General features: G+C 51.5%; 1 protein-coding gene across 1 annotated transcript in view; it reads right to left on the reverse strand.

The window, feature by feature from the left end:
• Positions 1-21712, reverse strand: part of SORBS2 (sorbin and SH3 domain containing 2) — a 79752-nt gene that overhangs the window by 24111 nt on the left and 33929 nt on the right. Inside the window, exons 10-15 of the mRNA XM_038755072.1 lie at positions 14367-14422; positions 10202-10371; positions 7266-8964; positions 6735-6739; positions 3336-3424; positions 821-867 (exon numbers count right to left, since the gene is read on the reverse strand). Of these exons, the coding sequence (XP_038611000.1) occupies positions 821-867; positions 3336-3424; positions 6735-6739; positions 7266-8964; positions 10202-10371; positions 14367-14422 (2066 nt within the window). The remainder of the gene's footprint in view (positions 1-820; positions 868-3335; positions 3425-6734; positions 6740-7265; positions 8965-10201; positions 10372-14366; positions 14423-21712) is intronic.

The following is a 21712-nucleotide window of genomic DNA, read 5'->3' on the forward strand; positions in this document are numbered from 1 at the left end:
GCTCCGCCAATTGTCAGCTGTGTGACTCTGGGCAAGTCACTTCACTTCTCTGGGCCTCAGTTACCTCATCTGTAAAATGGGGCCTAAGACTGGGAGCCCCACGTGGGACAACCTGATCACCTTGTAACCCCCCCAGCGCTTAGAACAGTGCTTTGCATATAGTAAGCACTTAATAAATGCCATTATTATTATTATTAGTAGTAGTAGTAGATGCACCGTACAGCACTCGGCACAGAGTAGGCACTTAGTACAGAATAGCCCCTCCCCACAGTAGACACCCAATACAGCACCCGGTACCATCATCATCATCAATCGTATTTATTGAGCGCTTACTATGTGCAGAGCACTGTACTAAGCGCTTGGGAAGTACAAATTGGCAACACATAGAGACGGTCCCTACCCAACAGTGGGCTCACAGTCTAAAAGGGGGAGACAGAGAACAAAACCAAACATACTAACAAAATAAAATAAACAGAATAGATATGTACAAATAAAATAGAGTCATAAATATGTACAAACATATATACACATATACAGGTGCTGTGGGGAAGGGAAGGAGGTAAGATGGGGGGATGGAGAGGGGGAGAGGAAGGAAGGGGCTCAGTCTGGGAAGGCCTCCTGGAGGAGGTGAGCTCTCAGCTCCAGGAGATGTCCAATACAGTGCGCTGCATCCAACTGGCGTCCAGTACAGAGCTCAGCATGCAATGAAATCATGCCCCCGCTCTGTCATGGACTGACTGCGGACCCCCCCTCTCCCCTGAAAGCCCACCCAGCCCGGTCCGGCCAGTTGGAGCTGACGGGCCGGACGCCTTACACTTACTTTGAGGTCTGGGCCTTGAAATCATACACCGCCCGGGCCGGCAGCCTCTGTGGAGGGAGAGAGACCGTCAGGGGCTCGGCTAGTCCCAGCTGGGCGACCGAGCCCAAAAAACGTAGGGAGATCGGCTAGTGGGCTGGAAAGGGTTTGGGGGATTGGCTCAGCTACCTCCTTGGGTAGGGGGGAGAGTTGACCCCAGCCGGGCTGCCCACAGATGGGTTGGAGTCATCTAGGAGGGCCCCTCATCCCAGGGGAACGCTGCCTGGCTGGCAGTCCCCTCCCTCGATTCCTCAGGCTGTTGCACCCGTCATCCATGGAAGAATTCTGTTGGGATGCTTGTCCTCTGCCACCTGCCCACACCCTCCCACCACAACCCTTAATTTTTTCAAATGACACTTGTTAAGCACTTCCTATGAGCCAAGGACCGCATTAAGAGAAGCAGCATTGGCTCAGTGGAAAGAGCCCGGGCTTTGGAGTCGGAGGTCATGGGTTCGAAGCCCGGCTCCGCCGCAAGTCTGCTGTGTGACCTTGGGCAAGTCACTTAACTTCTCTGAGCCTCAGTTACCTCATCTGTAAAAATGGGGATTAAGACTGTGAGCCCCACGTGGGACAGCTTGATCACACTGTATTCCCCCCCCAGCGCTTAGAACAGTGCTTTGCACATAGTAAGCGCTTAACAAATGCCATCATTATTATTATTAAGCACGGGGGTAGACACAAGATAATAATAATGATAATTGTGGTATTTGTTAAGTGCTTACCATGTGCCAGGCACTGTACTAAGCGTTGGGGCAGACACGAGGTAATAATAATGATACTAATAATGGTAATTGTGGTATTTGTTAAGCGCTTACTTCTAGACTGTGAGCCCGTTGATGGGTAGGGACCGTCACTATATGTTGCCAACTTGTACTTCCCAAGCGCTTAGTACAGTGTTCTGCACACAGTAAGCGCTCAGTAAATACAACTGAATGACTATGTGCCAGGCACCATACTAAGCGCTGGGGTAGACACGAGGTAATAATAATAATAATAATGGTAATTGTGGTATTTGTTAAGCGCTTACTTCTAGACTGTGAGCCCGTTGTTGGGTAGGGACCGTCACTATATGTTGTCAACTTGTACTTCCCAAGTGCTTAGTACAGTGCTCTGCACACAGTAAGTGCTCAATAAATACAACTGAATGAATATGTGCCAGGCACCATACTAAGCGCTGGGGTAGACACGAGGTAATAATAATAATAATGGTAATTGTGGTATTTGTTAAGCGCTTACTTCTAAACTGTGAGCCCGTTGTTGGGTAGGGACCGTCACTATATGTTGCCAACTTGTACTTCCCAAGCGCTTAGTACAGTGCTCTGCACACAGTAAGCGCTCAATAAATACAACTGAATGAATATGTGCCAGGCACCATACTAAGCGCTGGGGTAGATACAAGGTAATTGGGTTGGACACAATCCCTGTCCCACATAGGGCTCACAGTCTTAATCCCCATTTTGCAAATGAGGTAACTGAGGTACAGAGAAGTGAAGTGACTTGCCCAAGGTCACACAACAGACAAGTGGTGGACCCTGGATTCCTTCTTATTCCCAGGCCCATGCTCTATCCACTAGGTCTGGGTTCTAGGCTCAATCAATCAATCGTATTTACTGAGCGCTTACTGTGTGCAGAGCACTGTACTAAGCGCTTGGGAAGTACAAGTTGGCAACCTAAGTTGGCTCAGAACCCAGAGAAGTCACTTAACCTCTTGGGGCCTCATTTTCCCCATCTATGAAATGGGTATAAGATCTCTGCTCTCCCCATGAGGGACTGTATCTGATCTGATTGTCTGAAATCAACCCCAGGGCTCTGCACAGTGCTTGGCACCTAGTAAGCCCTGAATCAAGACCACAATGAAGTAGTGGGGATGGGACTCAACCACATAGCAGAGATAGATTGTAGAGAAGCAGCGTGGCTCAGTGGGAAAGAGCCCGGGCTTTGGAGTCAGAGGTCATGGGTTCAAATCCCGACTCCGCCAATTAGCTGTGTGACTTTGGGCAAGTCACTTAACTTCTCTGGGCCTCAGTTACCTCATCTGTAAAATGGGGATGAAGACTGTAAGCCCCCACCATGGTGTCCCAACCTGATCATCTTGTAACTTCTCCAGTGCTTAGAACAGTGCTTGGCACATAGTAAGCGCTTAATAAATGCCATTATTATTATTATTATTATAGATCTAGAGGAGGAAATAGAGGCAGGGCTTTTTTTTTCTTTTTTTTTTTTTTTTTGATGGCATTTGGCTTTCTCCATGGGTGCTCCAGACCCCAACTGGGCTGCCTCTGCCCCGGATCCCGATGCATATTCGGGATGAGCCCACCTAACCCCCAACCCCAAAGCCCTCAGGCCGCCCTCCTGTTCTCCAGTCCAAGGGCAGTGGAGGTCATGCCTGAGGGCAGAGCCTTGAAACAGCAAGGCCCTGCCTGGCAGCGGCCACGACCACCCCCCAACACACACCCAATCCCCTCGGCCAGCTGGGTACCTCTCTCTCCAGCGTGGCTCTCCGCTCCCAGGGGCTGCCGCGGACCCCGTCCGTGGCCAAAGATCCGGAGCTCCTCGGACACTCTTGCTCTGGAGAGGGATGGGGCAGGGCATGGTGAACCAGGCTCGGGCCCAAACCGATAGGCTGAGCCCAGCGCGAGGCCCACCCCAGCTCCAGGGCACACTGGAAAATCCACAGGTCATGGGCGGCCGGGCAGCTCAGGGGACAGCAGGATGAGAGGAAGAGTGAAATCGGAGGGCCCCAAACCAGGCCCGAAACCACGCGGCAAACCCACCGGGAGGCAGAGGGACCCCTGCTGCAGGGGTCTGCTCTCGGAGACCCTGCTTGCTGAGAAGGTTACAGCTCTCAAGACAGCCAATTCCCTCTGCAGCCCCCCGCCCCCCAGACCCAACTCCCCACTTTACCCCTTCCCTCCCCTCTTGCCCCTGGGGGACTGAGAAGAAGGGCTCAGTCCTAACCTGCCCGTGGGTGCCGGGAAACCCCGGACTGAATTTCAGGTCATGTCTGGTTACATGCAAGGTGAAGGGTGACTGCGGAGATGAAGCCCGGTGGGAGATGGATAGACAGGTGGTCAGGATGGTTTGGGGGCGAGGCTCCATCCAGGATGCAGAACTCTTTGATTTGTGGCCCTCCCCTGAGTGGGGGAAACTGCAGGTGTAGGGTATCTGTGACAGATCTTGGAGGAAAGGGAGGTTCTTGGGCCTCTGTTTCCACCGCTAGACTATAAGGAACCTTAGGGCAGGGACCATATCCTCTGACTGTACTGTACCTGCCCAAGTACTCCTAGATATTAGGGAAGCAGCCTGGCCTAGTGGAATGAGCAAGATTCCAGAAGTCAGGAGTCTGGAGACTCTTTTTTTTTTGGTATTTGTTAAGCGCTTATTATGTGTCACGCACTGTACTAAGCACTGGGATAGATAGATACAAGCTAGTCAGGTTGGACACATTCCTTGTCCCACACTGGGCTCAAAGTCTTAACCCCCATTTTACAGATAAGATAACTGAGGCACAGAAAGGTGACATGACTTGCCCAAGGTCGCACAGCAGACAAGTGGCAGAGCCGGGATTAGAATCCAGTTCCTTTTGTAACTCCCAGGCCCCTGCTCTAACCACTAGACCGTGCTGCTTTCAATCAATCAATCAATCAATCAATCGTATTTATTGAGCACTTGCTGTGTGCACAGCACTGTACTAAGTGCTTGGGAAGTACAAGTTGGCAACATATAGGGACAGTCCCTACCCAACAGTGGGCTCACAGTTCTGTTCATGGCCTGCTCTGTGACCTTGGGCAACCTCTCTATGTCTCAGTTTCCTCATTTTCAAAATAGGATTAAAATACCCGTTCTCCTTCCCTCTTAAACTGCGAGCCCTATGCTGGGCAGAGACTGTAATTTATCTGGTCATCCTGTACCCGCCTACCCTAGGAATTGGCCCCAGTAGCATCAGTATTATCAGTCTAGTTTTCCACACACAATAGATGCTGAGGAAGTTCCACTGACTGATGGACTGAAATGCTGACGAAGGCTGGGAATAAAGGCAGTTTTTTTGTCGTTGGGGGCAAAGCGCTCAATAAATACGATTGAATGAAAAAGGAAAGGACGGAGGGAAAGAGCTGGAGATTTGGGGGAAATTGCCAAAGTCACTCACCCCAGGCCTGGAATGCCCTCCCTCTGCCCATCTGCCAAGCTAGCTCTCTTCCTCCCTTCAAGGCCCTGCTGAGAGCTCACCTCCTCCAGGAGGCCTTCCCAGACTGAGCCCCTTCCTTCCTCTCCCCCTCGTCCCCCTCTCCATCCCCCATCTTACCTCCTTCCCTTCCCCACAGCACCTGTATATATGTATATATGTTTGTACATATTTATTACTTTATTTATTTATTTATTTTACTTGTACATATCTATTCTATTTATTTTATTTTGTGAGTATGTTTGGTTTTGTTCTCTGTCTCCCCCTTTTAGACTGTGAGCCCACTGTTGGGTAGGGACTGTCTCTATATGTTGCCAATTTGTACTTCCCAAGCGCTTAGTACAGTGCTCTGCACATAGTAAGCGCTCAATAAATACGATTGATTGATTGATTCAATGTGCCGGTGCTACGTCGCCCCCTGCTGGTGGATTAGAGAGAAATCCCTCCCGCACGGCTGGTTTCCTTGGAAACGGACTCAGTGCGTCGCCTGGGGGGAGAGGTGCTGAACTGAGCGGAATAATAATAATCATCATAATGATAATAATAATAATAATAATAACAATGGTGGTATTTGTTAATAATAATAATAATGGCGTTTGTTAAGCGCTTACTATGTGCAAAGCACTGTTCTAAGCGCTGGGGGGATACAAAGTGATCACGTTGTCCCACGTGGGGCTCACAGTCATCATCCCCATTTTACAGATGAGGGAACTGAGGCTCCGAGAAGTTAAGTGACTTGCCCAAGGTCACACAGCAGACATGTGACAGAGGCGGGACTCGAACCCATGACCTCTGAGACTCCCAAGCCCGTGCTCTTTCCACTGAGCCACGCTGCTTCTCTAAGTACTTCTCTGTTAATAATAATAATAATAATGATGGCATTTATTAAGCGCTTACTATGTGCAAAGCACTGTTCTAAGCGCTGGGGAGGTTACAAGGTAATCAGGTTGTCCCCCGTGGGGCTCACAGTCTTCATCCCCATTTTACAGATGAGGTAACTGAGGCACAGGGAAGTTAAGTGACTTGCCCAAAGTCACACAGCTGACAATTGGCAGAGCCGGGATTTGAACCCATGACCCCTGACTCCAAAGCCCGTGCTCTTTCCCATTGAGCCACGCTGCTCCCCAGTAAGTAAGTACTGTTAAGTACTTACTATGTACCAAGCACCGTACTACACCGTACTACACCGCTGGGCCTGAGTCACTCCTGGCCAGGGGACAGCGAGGGAGGGGGCAGAGGCTGTTGGCGGGTCACCTCAAAGGCTAGTGCATCTCTGGACCCCACCTCCCCCCAACTACCCCCTGGATGCCACATTTCACGGAAACAGGACACGGACAGGGACAACTGACTGATGAAGATACAGACGTCTGCATGGAGGGATGGGCACGGGGCCGAAACGCGAGTTGCTTAAAGTGACACTCCCCAAAATGTCATCCGAATCGCCGCTTCCACGGGGCCCAAAAGATGGACAATTTCTCCAAACTCCTGATCGATCAGTAGGAGGCTCCCAGAATCCTTTGTGAGCCAACACTCGACAGGGTTGAAGTGGAGGCATCTCCCCTCCGCTGCAAAGGGCAGATGTAGAAAAATGGCAAAATCTTCCTGAAGGTTTCAGTAAGGTGCCCACTCCCTGGGGCAGGAGGTGGGCGATGGACCCCTCCCTGCAACTTCTGAGCTAGCCCCCGGTCCTACTACCCTGGCTCACTGACAAAGGGTTTCCCCAGTATGGCAGCCTTCTGGCCTGTTCGCTCTGTGACGCCAGACCTCCCACAATCTACCGCTCTCCTCTGCCCCGTGCTCCAAAGAGGCCGGAGTTCCGGGCATCCCGGGATGCAGACCAGGATGCCGGGCGAAGCTCGCCCCAAACGATCGCATCTACTGTGGACTGGCCACTCTCCAGGGCCTGACCCCAAATGTCTCCCGGCCGGCTCCGGCACTGGGCCTCCACGGGATGTGAGCTGCCAGCCCTCGGAGCGGGTCTCGCCTCGCAGCTCCAGCCCAAACATTTCTGGGAGCAGATGGTCACTTTAAGCAACGGACCTGCCGCCCGGAACGGTCACGACTCTCAGTCGCGCACTACGGGGTGAGGGAGGCGAATCAGCCGGGCATCCCGACACCGGGCCAGCATGCAGGATGGGTGGAATGGAAAGGACACGGGAGGAGTGGCTGGGCGTGGAGGACGGGGGGGTGGATGTCTGAGGGAACATTAATCCACCTGGGAAGCACAGGGAGCCGGTGCTGTCCGGGCGGTGGAGGTGGTGGGGGTGGTGGAGGTGGTGTGGGGGCCGGAGGTGGGCGGTGTCCACGTCGTGGCAGGACGCGCTGCGGGGCATCCGTCCCCAGGCGGGCGCGTGCAGCGGGCAGCGGGGGCCCTCCCTCAGGGCCCGGAGAGAGGAGGTCCTCTCGGGGACGTGCGGCAGCAGCTCGGCCAAGAGCCTGTGCAGGATGCTACTGTCGGGCAGGCTGCCCCGCCGCCCCTCGGCCTTGATCTGATCGCAGATGTCCTTGAGGGCCGAGTCCAGCGCATCCAGCACCGAGGCCTTGCGCTTGGCCTGCTCGCTCCTCCGCTTGGGGGTGGCACTCTTCTTCCGGCGGAAGGGCACCGGGCTGACCAGGAAAGCGATCTTGGACAGGCCGGGGTCGGCCCTGGGCCTCCGGCGGTCCTCCGGGTGCTCCTGCCTGGTCCTCTCGGGTTTCTGCGCGGCGGTGAAGCGCGTGTGGGCGGCGGGACAGCGGCCCTTGCAGGAGCCGACGGGCTGTCGCGGGTGGTGATGGTGGTGGAGGTGGTGGTGATGGTGGTGGTGATGGTGGTGTCTGAGGCCGACCCCGTGCCCCAGGCTGCTGGCGTGGCCGTGGCAGCTCTCTGAGGACGTGAAGGAGGAGAAGCGGTCCAGGTCACTCTCACTGCAGAAGGAGGAGCCATCCACGTGGGTGCAGTCGCTCGGGTCGGAGGCGGCGCCATCCTGCTCACTGTCCGAGGACTCGGCTGGGGCCCGGCTCGGTGGCTCGCCGCCGCTCACCTCGATGTGGACGGGCACCGGCGTCCGGGGGCAAGGGCCGCGCGGGGCCGGGGGCTCCTCCTCCAGCAGGGACTCGATGGAGAAGCGCCGCGGGGGGCCCGGAGCGGGCCGAGCCGCGTCCGGCCCCTCTGCCGCCCCGGTGGTCGAGGCCTCAGCCCCCAGAGTCTCGGCCTCCAGCGCCGCCTCGGCCTCCAGCGTCCCGGCCCCCAGGTCCGGCATGGACTTGGACTTCTGGATCAGCTTCTCGAACTCCGAGACTCGGGTGGGCACCACGTGGCGCGGGACGCCCTCGGCCTCCGGCGGGCCCCAGCCACGCAGGACTCCCCCGCGCCTCTCCTTCTCGTACTGCAGGATGCGGGCCCGGACGGAGCACAGCACTTCCGAGCGCATCAGCCCCTCACGGTCGATGCGGTGCATCTTCCGGTACATCCGCAGGAACCCTGGGGTGCCATGGGCCGGGCGCGGCCGGAGAGGCCCACCCCCGAGGGCCTCAGCCCCGGCCCCGAAGGCTTCGGCCTCGCCCCCGGCCCCGACCCCCAGCTCGGGAGCGCCCGGCAGGTTGCCCAGGCTCTCAGACCGGAGCTGCAGCTGCGGGGGTGGCGGCGGCGAGGAGGCCTGGGGGTCCCGATCGTCGGCCAAGAGGTCGTCGCAGCTGCGGGACTTGAGCTTGGGGGTGGACGCCGGGCCCGTGGCCTCCTCGCTGCTGCTCCAGACGTCGGCGGCATCCTGCCGGCTCCTCTGCCACCCATTCTTCATGCCGAGGGCCCTCCGGGCATCCACGGGCACAGCTAAGTGCTGCGGGCGTGGGCCGCCGGGCTCCAGGGGGCTGAGGGGCGGCTGGCGCCGGGGAGGCGGCGGGCTTGGTGGGCGCGGGGGGCACGGGGGGCTTGTGGCTCCACCTCCGCCTCCAAGGGCAGCGGGGTGGGAGGGACCGCACCGGGGGCGAACGGGGCGATAGAAAGGAGAGACCGGTCGTGGGTTAAAATCAGACGGCGGAGGCCACAGCCAGCCACCACCGGTCACTACGAGGCTCAGAAAGGAGCGCGGCTAGGGCAACGCGGGCTGAGGGGCTGCCCACTCCCGCACCCCGGTGTTAAACAGGCCAAAGTCAGACCCCGCTGGGTAACACGGAGACCTCTACTTCCAGGCCTGGCTGGGTGGAACCGGACCAGAGAACGGAGCCCCCGGTAAACCCGCAAACTCCACTGACACCCCCCAAGGGGCAAGGCCTGGTCTTAGCACGGGATACCCCAAAGCCGAATTCCACTCCTCTGGGCATCTTGGTACGAGCCATAGCTCTCTGTGCCCAACAAGGAGCCACAGAGGGCACACTCTGGTCACGAGGGCACCCTTCACCCCAGGCCTGATCCCACCAAGGCGGTGAGACAGGGCAGGGCGCGGGACAGTTGGCCAGGAGCCGAGGACTGAGCAGTCAGGGGCCAAAGTTTTGACCAAAAATCCACCCAAGGTGTGCCTTGAGGTGTCAGGCCCTTCAGGGATACTAAAAAATCACAGTGGCTCCTGAGGTGACCGCCTGCTGGCGTCGCATCGGCACTGGTTGTGGGAACTTCTTACTGCACATAAAAACCTTTGCCCTCACGAAGTTAGTGCTTGGGGATTGGCTCAAGGGGGGCTTAATGGGCTCTGACCATACGCTCCCTCTGAGGGATGGGTGAAAAAAGACCCTTCTCTGAGCTCTACAAGAGACACAGGCAGAGTGCCCCTCCTCTTCCTGCCCGCCCTGCCACAAAATCCTCTTTCTGAGTAGCGATCTCTAGAAAACCAGCTACTAAAAAGATAGGCTAAGTGGGAGGCCAAACCAAGCCCATCTCCCAGGAAAGGGGTCTGCTCCAGATTGGACCGCTCGGCCTGGGGTTCATTCCGGACGGGTTATAACGGGGCTGGGGGCTGGGGGCTGGGACTTTCTTCAGGACAGGACAGGGCTCAGCTCTGGACAAAGTGCTCACTGTGTGCCAGAATAAGCCTAGAAAGCCACAGTGACTTCACCCTGAGCTGAAACCCTGGGCCTCCCCTGGTCCTGGAAGCGGAAGGCGGAGCTCGACTCCAAAGACCTCTCGCCCCTCGACATCAGCGGCATGTCCCAAGGCTCCCTGACCCTAGGAGCGGACCTCGGCCCCTTACCTTGAGTTCTGGATGGGGAAGAAGGGGAAGAGGTCGTGAAAGACTTGACGAGCGTTGGATTTGGGCTTGGGAGGTCGGACCGGGAGGGGCTGATCCTGTTGGCGTTCTGGTGGCCCACGGCCGGCTCACTCTTCCGCCTTTTCCGGTAGTCACTGGAGGTGCTCGCCGAGCTGGGGGAGGGGTCGGATGAGCATCTGGTTCTCTTCCTTCCTTCAAAGCCCTACTGAGAGCTCACCTCCTCCAGGAGGCCTTCCCAGACTGAGCCCCCTCCTTCCTCTCCTCCTCCTCCCCATCCCCCCAGCCTTACCTCCTTCCCCTCCCCACAGCACCTGTATATATGTATATATGTTTGTCCGTATTTATTACTCTATTTTATTTGTACATATTTACTCTATTTATTTTATTTTGTTAATTTGTTCATATGTTTTGTTCTCTGTCTCCCCCTTCTAGACTGTGAGCCCACTGTTGGGTAGGGATCGTCTCTATACGGTGCCAGCTTGTACTTCCCAAGTGCTTAGTACAGCGCTCTGCACACAGTAAGTACTCAATAAATACAACTGAATGAATTAATGAATCTGGAGAGGCAGCCCCCCACCCGCTCTCAAAAGGCACCACCCAGCCTACCAGCTCACGCTGGAGAAGCAGCGTGGCTCAGTGGAAAGAGCCCGGGCTTTGGAGTCAGAGGTCAGGGGTTCAAATCCCGGCTCCACCACTTGTCAGCTGTGTGACTTTGGGCAAGTCACTTAACTTCTCCGGGCCTCAGTGACCTCATCTAAGACTGTGGGCCCCCCGTGGGACAAACTGATCACCTTGTAACCGTCCCAGCGCTTAGAACAGTGCTTTGCACATGGTAAGTGCTTAATAAATGCCATTATTATTATTATAATAAGTGGCCCCTGTCCAGGACACACCATCAACCTCCTCCTGCCCTCCTGCCTCTTGGTCACGGCTCTGCCTAAACATGGGCTCTGAGCTTGAGCTAGTCAGATAATCAATCAGCAGTATTTGAGTGCCTACTGTGTGCAGAGCACTGGACTGGATGCTTGGGAGAGAACTACAGCACCATGGCCTAGTGGAAAGAACACAGAACTCAGAATCAGGAGACCAGGTTCTAATCCTGGTTCCACAACTTGCCAGTGGGTAAGTCACCTTGGGTAAGTCACGTAACTTCCAGCGCTTAGAACAGTGCTCCAGTGCTTAGAAAAGTGCTTTGCACATTGTAAGCGCTTAATAAATGCCATTATTATTATTATTATTCTCTGTGCCTTCATTTGTTAATCTGTAAAATAAGGATTAAGTACCTGTTCTCTCTCCCCAGTAGACTGTGAGTTCTACGTGGGAAAAAGATTGTGTATGATCTGATTGCACTGTATATAACTAGGGTTTAGCACAGCGTTTGGAAAGAGCTCAACACTTTGCTACTCAATAACCACTGGTCTTGCTGATATTCCCCTCCCTCAAGCTTGGAACTCCCTCCCCTTCCATATCTATTAGACCTCCACTCCCCTCATTTTTAGACTGTGAGCCCACTGTTGGGTAGGGACTGTCTCCATATGTTGCCGACTTGTACTTCCCAAGCGCTTAGTACAGTGCTCCGCACACACTAAAAATCATACCTCCAACTTAACCCTTCAATTCCTCAACTATCTGACTCCCTTCTGCATCATATCTAGACTAGACTAGACTGCATCTAGCCTGTGAGCCCGCTGTGGGCAGGGATTGTCTCTATTGCTGTATTGTACTTACCAAGCGCTTAGTACAGTGCTCTGCACACAGTAAGTGCTCAATAAATACGAAAGAATTAATGAGTGAATATGACAGAGTGAATGAATGAATGAATAAATGAATGCACTTCGGTGTTAACCCCTTAAAGCACTTTCTCTCCCCACCTCAGCCCCACATCAGCCTTAAGCACTTTGAAACTCACCCAATTCCGTCCCCATAGCACTTGTGTACCTATCCTCATACTTGGCCATTACCCCTATCTTTAATTTATTTTAATGTCTGTCTCCCCTACTATATTGCAAGTTCCTTAAGGGCAGGGGAGCAGCGTGGCTCAGTGGAAAGAGCACGGGCGTGGGAGTCAAAGGATATGGGTTCTAATCCCACCTCCACCACTTGTCCGCTGTGTGCCCTTGGGCAAGTCACTTAACTGCTCTGTGCCTCAGTTACCTCCTCTGTAAAATGGAGATTAAAAGTATGAGCCCCCTGTGGGACAACTTGATTACCCTGCATAATAATGATGGCATTTATTAAGCGCTTACTATGTGCAAAGCACTGTTCTAAGCACTGCGGAGGTTACAAGGTGATCAGGTTGTCCCACAGGGGGGCTCACAGTCTTAATGCCCATTTTACAGATGAGGTAACTGGGGCCCAGAGAAGTGAAGTGACTTGCCCAAAGTCACACAGCTGACAACTGGCGGAGCCGGGATTTGAACCCATGACCTCTGACTCCAAACCCCGGGCTCTTTCCACTGAGCCACGCTGCTTCCCCTCAGTGCTTAGCACATAGTAGGCACTTAAATACCATTATTATTATTATTACCAAGTCTAATAATAATAATTGCAGTATTTGTTAATCACTTACCACGTGCCAAGCACTGTACTAAGCACTAGGGTAGCTAGTTAGGTCCCACAAGAGACTCAAGGTCTAGGTAGGTGGGAGACAAGATATTGAATCCCCATTTTGCAGATGAGGGAACTGAGGCTCAGAGAAGTGAAGTGACTTGACCAAGGCCACACAGCAGACAGGGGCAGAGAGAGGATTAGAACCAGGTCCCCTAACTCCCAGGTCTGTGCTCTTTCCACTAGGCCACACTGCTTCTCAGATCTCTTGTACTCTCCCAAGCACTTGATACAGTGCTTTGCGTATAGTAAGCAAAAAATAAATACCATTGGTAACTGATTAACAAATACCACAATCATTTTTACTATTATTAGACATCATCTCTCCTTTTGACACTGTGGCCCACCCCCTTCACCTGGAAACATTATCTAACCTTGGCTTCGCTGATACTATCCTCTCCGGGTTCTCCTCCTATCTCTCTGGCTGCTCATTTTCAATCTCTTTTGCGGGCTCCTCCTTTGCCTCCCACCTTCTAAATTATGGTCCCCTTCTATCCTCCATCTACACCCACTCTCTTGGCTCGTCCATTTGTTTCTACAGCTTCAACTACCATCTCTATGTGGATGATTCCCAAATCTACCTCTCCAGCCCTGACCCGCCTCCTCTGCAGCCTTGCATTTCCTCCTGCCTTCAGGATATCTCTACCTGGTTGTCCTGCTGACACCTCAAACTTAAAATGTCTAAAACAGAACTTCTCATCTTCCCACCCAAATCAATCAATCATACTTATTGAGCACTTACTATGTGCACTGCACTGGGAGAGTCCAATACAACAAAACTGGAAGACATGTTCCCTGCCCAAAACAAACTTACAGTCTAGAGGGGGACCTCACTCCCTTTCCTTTCCTTATTCTCTGTTCAGTCCACAACACTTGTGTACATATTTATAATTTATTTTAATGTCCTTCTTCCCCTCTTCATCATCATCATCAATCGTATTTATTGAGCGCCTATTTTGTGCAGAGCACTGTACTAAGCGCTTGGGAAGTACAAATTGGCAATATATAGAGACAGTCCCTACCCAACAGTGGGCTCACAGTCTAAAACTCCTTGTGAGCAAGAACCATATCTATCAATTCTGCTGTATTATACCCTCCCAAGATCTTAGTATAGTGCTGTACACACAGTGAGTGCTCAATAAACACGATGGATTGATTGACTGAAATAATTTGCGTTTGTCTTCCCCAATAGACTGTAAGGTCTTTGAGGGCAGGAGTCATGTTTGCTAACTCTGTTGTACTCTCTCACATGCTTAGTATAGTGCTCTCTAAACAGTACGCACTCAATAAATATCATTTGATTGATCAAACTGGGAAGAGTTCCCTACCCTTACAGGAGGCTGAGGATCTAATAGCTAATATTTTGCTTTTTAATTATTACCCAAACTAAAGAAGTCAAAGGAAAAAATGCCTCAAAGAGTTTCAGTACACAAATGAGAACTAGATCAGACATGTGCCTCCCTCTCTCTCTCATATTTCACATTTTCTAGGAAGAAATGGGCCAGTTATTTGGTTGAGTGCTAGAAAAACGATTACTTACCTAGATGGTCTGTCTGGGCCTCTCTCTCTCTCTATAGAAGTTTGGTATAATGAGGCCTGTAAAACCAAAGAAAGATTCCATTGTGCTTTATGACAAGAAAACCACACCGTTCATTCTTAATGGCTAGAGCCCACACCGCTCATTCTTATTGGGTAGAGCCAACACCTTTCATTCTTACTTTATTACTCTATTTATTTATTTATTTTACTTGTACATACCCATTCTATTTATTTTATTTTGTTAGTATGTTTGGTTCTGTTGTCTGTCTCCCCCTTTTAGACTGTGAGCCCACTGTTCGGTAGGGACTGTATATGTTGCCAATTTGTACTTCCCAAGCGCTTAGTACAGTGCTCTGCACACAGTAAGCGCTCAATAAATACGATTGATTGATTGATTACTGGCTAGAAAACTGACAGTGTTGATTCTTACTGGCTAGAAAGCTGACTCCTTTCATTCTAACTGGCTAGAGATCTGATACCATTCGTTCTTACTGGCTAGAGAGCCATGTGGCCTTTCCTCAATGATCTGAAGAAAGACCCCATAATAATCACAGGTTGTTGGAAGTAAAAATTCTTTTGCCCAAGTGCTCAGTACGGAGGACTGCATCCAGTAGATGCCCAGTAGTACCATTTCTGCCATTACAGCTAGAGCCATGACTCCTTCGGGGCAACATCAGTTTGGGGGTGACTGTGGCTTGATCAGCTCCTGTTCCCCTGTGAATCCACTGATGAAATTCTCGGGGATAGGGTCATTCAAAAGGGAGCTGAGTGTTAGACCCTGAGAAACTCCCCAGAGTGGTACAGGATTTTTTGTCTGGAAGGAAAAGTAGTGGGAAATTCTGTGGGAGGGCAGATGGCCTGAATTTCGCAGCAGTGACTCGGGGCCCCATCCCAGAGGAGCAGAAACTTGTGACAATATTGAGAGGCGGCCCATGTTCCCATCTCTGCCGCACCCTTTACCCACTTTGGCACCCAGAGGTGTGGTGAGAAGCACAATGCGATGGGGCTCTACACAAAAATTACAACACAGAATGTGGTGGATGGTGGGGCCTACTATCAGAGTAAAATTGTAAGCTCCCTGAGGGCAGGGATCATGCCTTTTGTTCTACTGAAAGTTGAAAAGCCTTGTACTTTATTACAGTGTTCTATTCACAACAGATACTCAATACAGTGCTCTGCCTAGGGGAGATGCCCAGTACAGTGCCCTGTACACAGAAGGCACTCAGTACAGCTCTCAGCACACAGTAGGTGACCAGGATGGGGCTCTGAACGCAGTAGGTGCCTAGTATAATATGCACTCAATGACCTAGACAGGCATGCATGATATGCATCAAACAGAAAGTTACAACATTCAAACATCAATCTAAATATAATAAAACTTCTTTATTACGTCACAATAGGGTGATTTTGTGGAATTTGTCCCGTGAAAGTTCTTAGGATGGAGGAAACACTTCTTCACGCACACACAATGGATGGGAAACATATGGAATTTGTTACTACAGGAAGCTGTGGTAACCAAAATATCAACAGGTTCAGGAAATGTTTGGATGAGGAACCTATGGTAGGCAGTCAGAGGGAAAGTCAAGATTGGGGAGGGGAGAGTTAGGGGTGTTGGATGGTCCTTGCTGGGTCACTGGGGGAACAGAGAGGAATGGAGAGGGAGAGGGAGAGTCAGCTGTATTGGCAGTCAATCCCTGATCATGAAGGTGGGCTTCCAGAAGGACAATCACCATGTTTTTTGTTTGTTTTTTTTAAGTGGTATTTGTTAAGCGCTTACTTTGTGCCAGGCACTGAATGTACTTAGCACTGGATAGATACAAGCTTATCAGGTTGGACACAGTCTATATCCCACATGGAGTTCACAGTCTTAATCCCCACTTTATGGATGAGCTAACTGAGGCACAGAGAAGTGAAATGATTTATCCAAGATCACACTAGTGGCAGAGCCGGGATTAAAACCCAAGTCCTCTAACTCCCAGGGCTGTGCTCTTTCCACTAGGCCATGCTGCTTCTCCTGTTTCTTCCAATCGTCCTGGGCTGTTCAGACCACCAGTCTGAGCCAGCACTGACAGTACCCACAGTCTTATCTTTCAAAAATGTATTGATTACACGGTGGGGAATGGGGCCAAAGGCCCACGATCTCTTTGTTTCCAAGACGTTCACTATAAAGCATTGAGCCAACAAGTTTAAGGACCTGAACAAGACTAAGGTCACTTCCAAACAGCACTGATTCCCTCTCTGCAGGCCCAAGATGTTGCTGACAGTGGCCAATCCTCACCGGAAAGACACAAAAGGAGCCTCCAAACCTGATTTCAACCAAGCATTCCAACTCCCTCCCCAACAAAACCACTGGACGGGGTGGCTACCCAGAACAAAGTTGCTGGGTACCAGCCAGTCTGGTGTAACAACCGATAGCCCCAGAAAGTGGTGGTTCGAGAGACAAGGTGGGAGAAGAAGTCAGCTTACGGGGTAACCCATTGTCTGGATAATCCACAGCCCCGATCAATCAATCAAACAATCATATTTACTGAGCCCTGATGACCCAGAGTCCAGATGACCCAGAGTCTAGATAATCCAAAATCCGGATAATCCAAAATCTGGATAATCCTCATTCTTGGTGACCCACAGCCCAGCTATATATGTATATATGTTTGTACATATTTATTACTCTATTTATTTATTTTACTTGTACATATTTATTCTATTTATTTTATTTTGTTAATATGTTTTGTTTTGTTGTCTGTCTCCCCCTTCTAGACTGTGAGCCCGCTGTTGGGTAGGGACCGTCTCTATATGTTCCCAACTTGTACTTCCCAAGTGCTTAGTACAGTGCTCTGCACACAGTAAGCACTCAATAAATACGACTGAATGAATGAATATCACATGGGCCAGTTGATCCACGGTCCAGCTGGCCCTCATTTTGGGGACTCTGGTTTGGACAGTCCAAACAACAAAACATTGGTGAGAGGAATTTATCTACAGCAGTATGGGTTGGGGAATGTGGGTCAAATGGAGGCCGAAGTAAGATTTCACCACTTGTGATTCACATTGGCTTTGTTTGGTTCTGGAGTGTCAGAGGAAAACCTGTGGGTGAAGAAAACCTAGGAATATGAACAGCAACGAGTTCCCAATTTTGACCGGCCCCATGCGACAGGCCTCACACCACCCCCACAAATACATTTCAGTCCCAGCAAACTGGTAACGGAAGCACTTTCCTCAGCCAGAAAGTCATTGCTCTTCTTCATGCTCATTACCGAGAGGTTGCATGGCCTAATTGTCGGAGCACAGAACTGGAAGTCATGACATCCAGCTTCTAGCTCCGGCTATGCCAAGGGCCTGCTGCATGATCTTGTCAAGTCACTTCATCTCCCAGGGTCCCAGTTTCATCATCTAAATAACGAGGTTAAGTTACCTGTCCTCCCTCAGTCTTGGACCATGAGCCCCATGTGGAACAGAGACTGTGTCCGATTGGATCATCCTGATTCTACCTCAGCACTTAGCACCGTGATTTACTCATATTAAGTAGAGAAGTAGGGTGGCCTCATGATAAGAACATGGGACTGGGAATCAGAGGACCTGGGTTCTAACCCTGGCTCTGCCGCTTGTCTACTCTGTGACCTTAAGCAATTTACATAGCTTATCTGTGCCTCCGTTTCCTCATTTGTAAAACGGGGATGAAATCCTACTCCCTCCTACTTTGACTGTGAGGCCCAGGTGGGCAGGGTCTGTGTACAACCTGATTAACTCGTATCTACCCCAGCGCTTAGTACAGTCCTGATACAAGTGCTGAGCACGTGCCATAATTAATTCTAGTAAGCGCATACTCAACGCCATCACTAGCTCATTCAGGCCACCAAAGGGCAGATCAGTGCCTGACAATGGTGCAGGCCAAGTGGTGGGTGGAATACACTGAAGTGTCCTTTGTAGTCTAAAGACATTAACACTCTTCTAAAAGACCTGATTTTCCACCAGGGAGTAGGCTTAAGCCCTGGGAGACTTAGGGTCTCCCCACTTCACCTGTGCAAGCCACTATAGTCTAAAGCAGGCACCCTCTCAGAAATGGCTCAGCAGCCAGAGAAAGGACCAGAGAGCTCAGAACTTGGGCATCCGGCTTGGAAAAATCAGGGCGGCACACTCAAGAGCAGGGGTCACACCAACGGGCAGGGGTCACACCTGAAAGAAGGGCTTACACCAAGATCTCTTCAAGGCCCTACTGAGAGCTCACCTCCTCCAGGAGGCCTTCCCAGCCTGAGCCCCCTTTTTCCTCTCCTCCTCCCCATCCAGTGGCTACCAATCAACCTACGCATCAGGCAAAAACTCCTCACTCTCAGCTTCAAGGCTGTCCATCACCTCGCCCCCTTCCTACCTCACCTCCCTTCTTTCCTTCTCCAGCCCACCCCGCACCCTCCGCTCCTCTGCCGCTAACCTCCTCACCGTACCTCGTTCTCGCCTGTCCCGCCGTCGACCCCCGGCTCACGTCCTCCCCCTGGCCTGGAATGCCCTCCCTCCGCACATCCGCCAAACTAGCTCTCTTCCTCCCTTCAAAGCCCTACTGAGAGCTCACCTCCTCCAGGAGGCCTTCCCAGACTGAGCCCCCTCCTTCCTCTCCCCCTCCCCCACCCCCCCCCCCACCTTACCTCCTTCCCCTCTCCACAGCACCTGTATATATGTACATATGTTTGCACATATTTATTACTCTATTTATTTTACTTGTACATATTTATTCTATTTATTTTATTTTGTTAATATGTTTTGTTGTCTGTCTCCCCCTACTAGACTGTAAGCCCGCTACTGGGTAGGGACCATCTCTATATGTTGCCAACTTATACTTCCCGAGAGCTTAGTAGAGTGCTCTGCACACAGTAAGCGCTCAATAAATACAACTGAATGAATGAATGAATCCCCCTGTCCTACCTCCTTCCCCTCCCCACAGCACCTGTATATATGTTTGTACAGATTTATTACTCTATTGATTTTACTTATACATATTTACTATTCTATTTGTTAATGGTGTGCATCCAACTTTACTATTTATTCTGATGATTTGACACCTGTCCACATGCTTTGCTTTGTTGTCTGTCTCCCCCTTCTAGACTGTGAGCCCACTGTTGGGTAGGGACCGTGTTTATAGGTTGCCGACTTGTAGTTCCCAAGAGCTTAGTACAGTGCTCTGCACACATGAAGCGCTCAATAAATACAAATGAATGAATGAATGAATAATTAATTCTAGTAAGTGCATACTCAATGCCATCACTAGCTCATTCAGGCCACCAAGGGGCCGTTCAGTGCCTGACAATGGTGCAGGCCAAGTGGTGGGTGGAATACACTGAAGTGCCCTTTATGGTCTAAAGATATTAATACTCTTCTAAAAGGCCTGATTTTCCACCAAGGAGGAGGCTTAAGCCCTGGGAGACTTAGGGTCTCCCGACTTCACCTGAGCAAGCCACCATAGTCTAAAGCAGGACGCTCCCTCTCAGACATGGCTCAGTGGCCAGAGAAAGTATCGGGTAGCTCAGAACTTGGGCATCCGGCTGGAAAAATCATGGTGGCACACTCGAGAGCGGGGGTCACACCGAAGTGTAGGGGTCACACCTGAAAGAAGGGCTTACACCTGAAAGTGGGACTCTTTCTCAAGAGTGGGGTCACACCTGACAGCAGGTTTTGTTCTCTGTCTCCCCCTTTTAGACTGTGAGCCCACTGTTGGGTAGGGACTGTCTCTATATGTTGCCAATTTGTACTTCCCAAGCGCTTAGTACAGTGCTCTGCACACAGTAAGCGCTCAATAAATACGATTGATGATGATGATGATGATAGCACTCAAGGAACCCAGACCTTGAAGGCCAGCCACGACCGTCACAAAGAGGGACTCCGAGACCTGATGACTTTCTATAGAGGCCAAATCCTGACTCCGCCAATTGTCAGCTGTGTGACTTTGGGCAAATCACTTAACTTCTCTGGGCCTCAGTTACCTCATCTGTAAAATGGGGATTAAGACTGTGAGCCCCACGTGGGACAATTTGATCGCCTTGTAAACTCCCCAGCGCTTAGAACACTGCTTTGCACATAGTAAGTGCTTAATAAATGCCATCATTATTATAGAGGTCATGTTTGCAGAAGTCTAGCCAGTAGAGAGCTGTTCCCAGGAGGACCCCTCACCCCAGGTCTCTCGCCTTCCCCTCACAGTCCCTGGGAACATGGTTGCTGCTTCCAAGCTGTGGGACTAGGAAGCAGGAGCCAAGGTAGAGGGAGGCTGGATGGTGAGAATAAAATCACCAGACACAAAGGTGTCCTGGGCCTTATTTAGAGCTGAACGGTGGACAGAGCAGCTGGACACCAAACTGTCACAATGGTATCACACTGAACAACTGGCCACCCTAGGGACAGACCAGCTGGATATCAGACTGTCACCGTGATATCATACTGAACTAATAACCACCTTACGGTCAGACCTACTGGATATCAGACTGCCACCTGGTATCGCCCTGGACTAATAGTCCACATGTTTTGTTTTGTTGTCTGTCTCCCCCTTCTAGACTGTGAGCCCGTTGTTGGGTAGGGACCGTCTCTATATGTTGCCAACTTTTACTTCCCAAGAGCTTAGTACAGTGCTCTGCACACAGTAAGCGCTCAATAAATTGAATGAATGAATGAATAGCTACCCTTGGGACAGATCAGCTGAACATCAAACTGTCACTATGGCATCACCCCCTAGGAACAGACCATCTGGACAATGGACTGTCACTGCAGGATCAAAATGCATGATAGGCCACCCTAGGAAAAGACCATCCTGGACTAATAACCACAATAGGGACAGACCGACTGGACACCAGACTGTCACCAAGGGATCACACTGGGCTGATAGTTGACCTAGGGACAGACCGGCTGGATATGAGACTGTCTCCATGTTAACTCGCTGGATTAAAAGACACCCTTGGGACAGACCAGCTGGACACTGGACTGTCACTGCAGGATCACACCAGATGACAGGCCGCCCTAGGGGAAAGCCGGCTGGACAGACTGTCACTGTGGTATCACACTGGACTAATAGCCGCCCTAGCAACAGACCGACTGGACATCGGATTGGACTTATAGCTATCCTGCGGACAGACCGACTGGATATCAGACTGTCCCCAGGGTATCACCCTGGGCTGATGTGGGACAGACCAGCTGGACTTTGGACTGTCACAGCAGGATCACACCAGATGACAGGCCACTCTAGGGAAAGACTGGCTATACAGACTTTCCCTGTGGTATCACACTGGACTAACAGCCAGCCTCAGGGCAGACAAGCTGGACACCGGACGGTCCCTGAAGTAACACAGTGGACAGCTGACTGCCTTAGGGACG

The sequence above is a fragment of the Tachyglossus aculeatus genome, chromosome 12, assembly GCF_015852505.1.
Source record: "Tachyglossus aculeatus isolate mTacAcu1 chromosome 12, mTacAcu1.pri, whole genome shotgun sequence".
Taxonomy (NCBI): domain Eukaryota; kingdom Metazoa; phylum Chordata; class Mammalia; order Monotremata; family Tachyglossidae; genus Tachyglossus; species Tachyglossus aculeatus.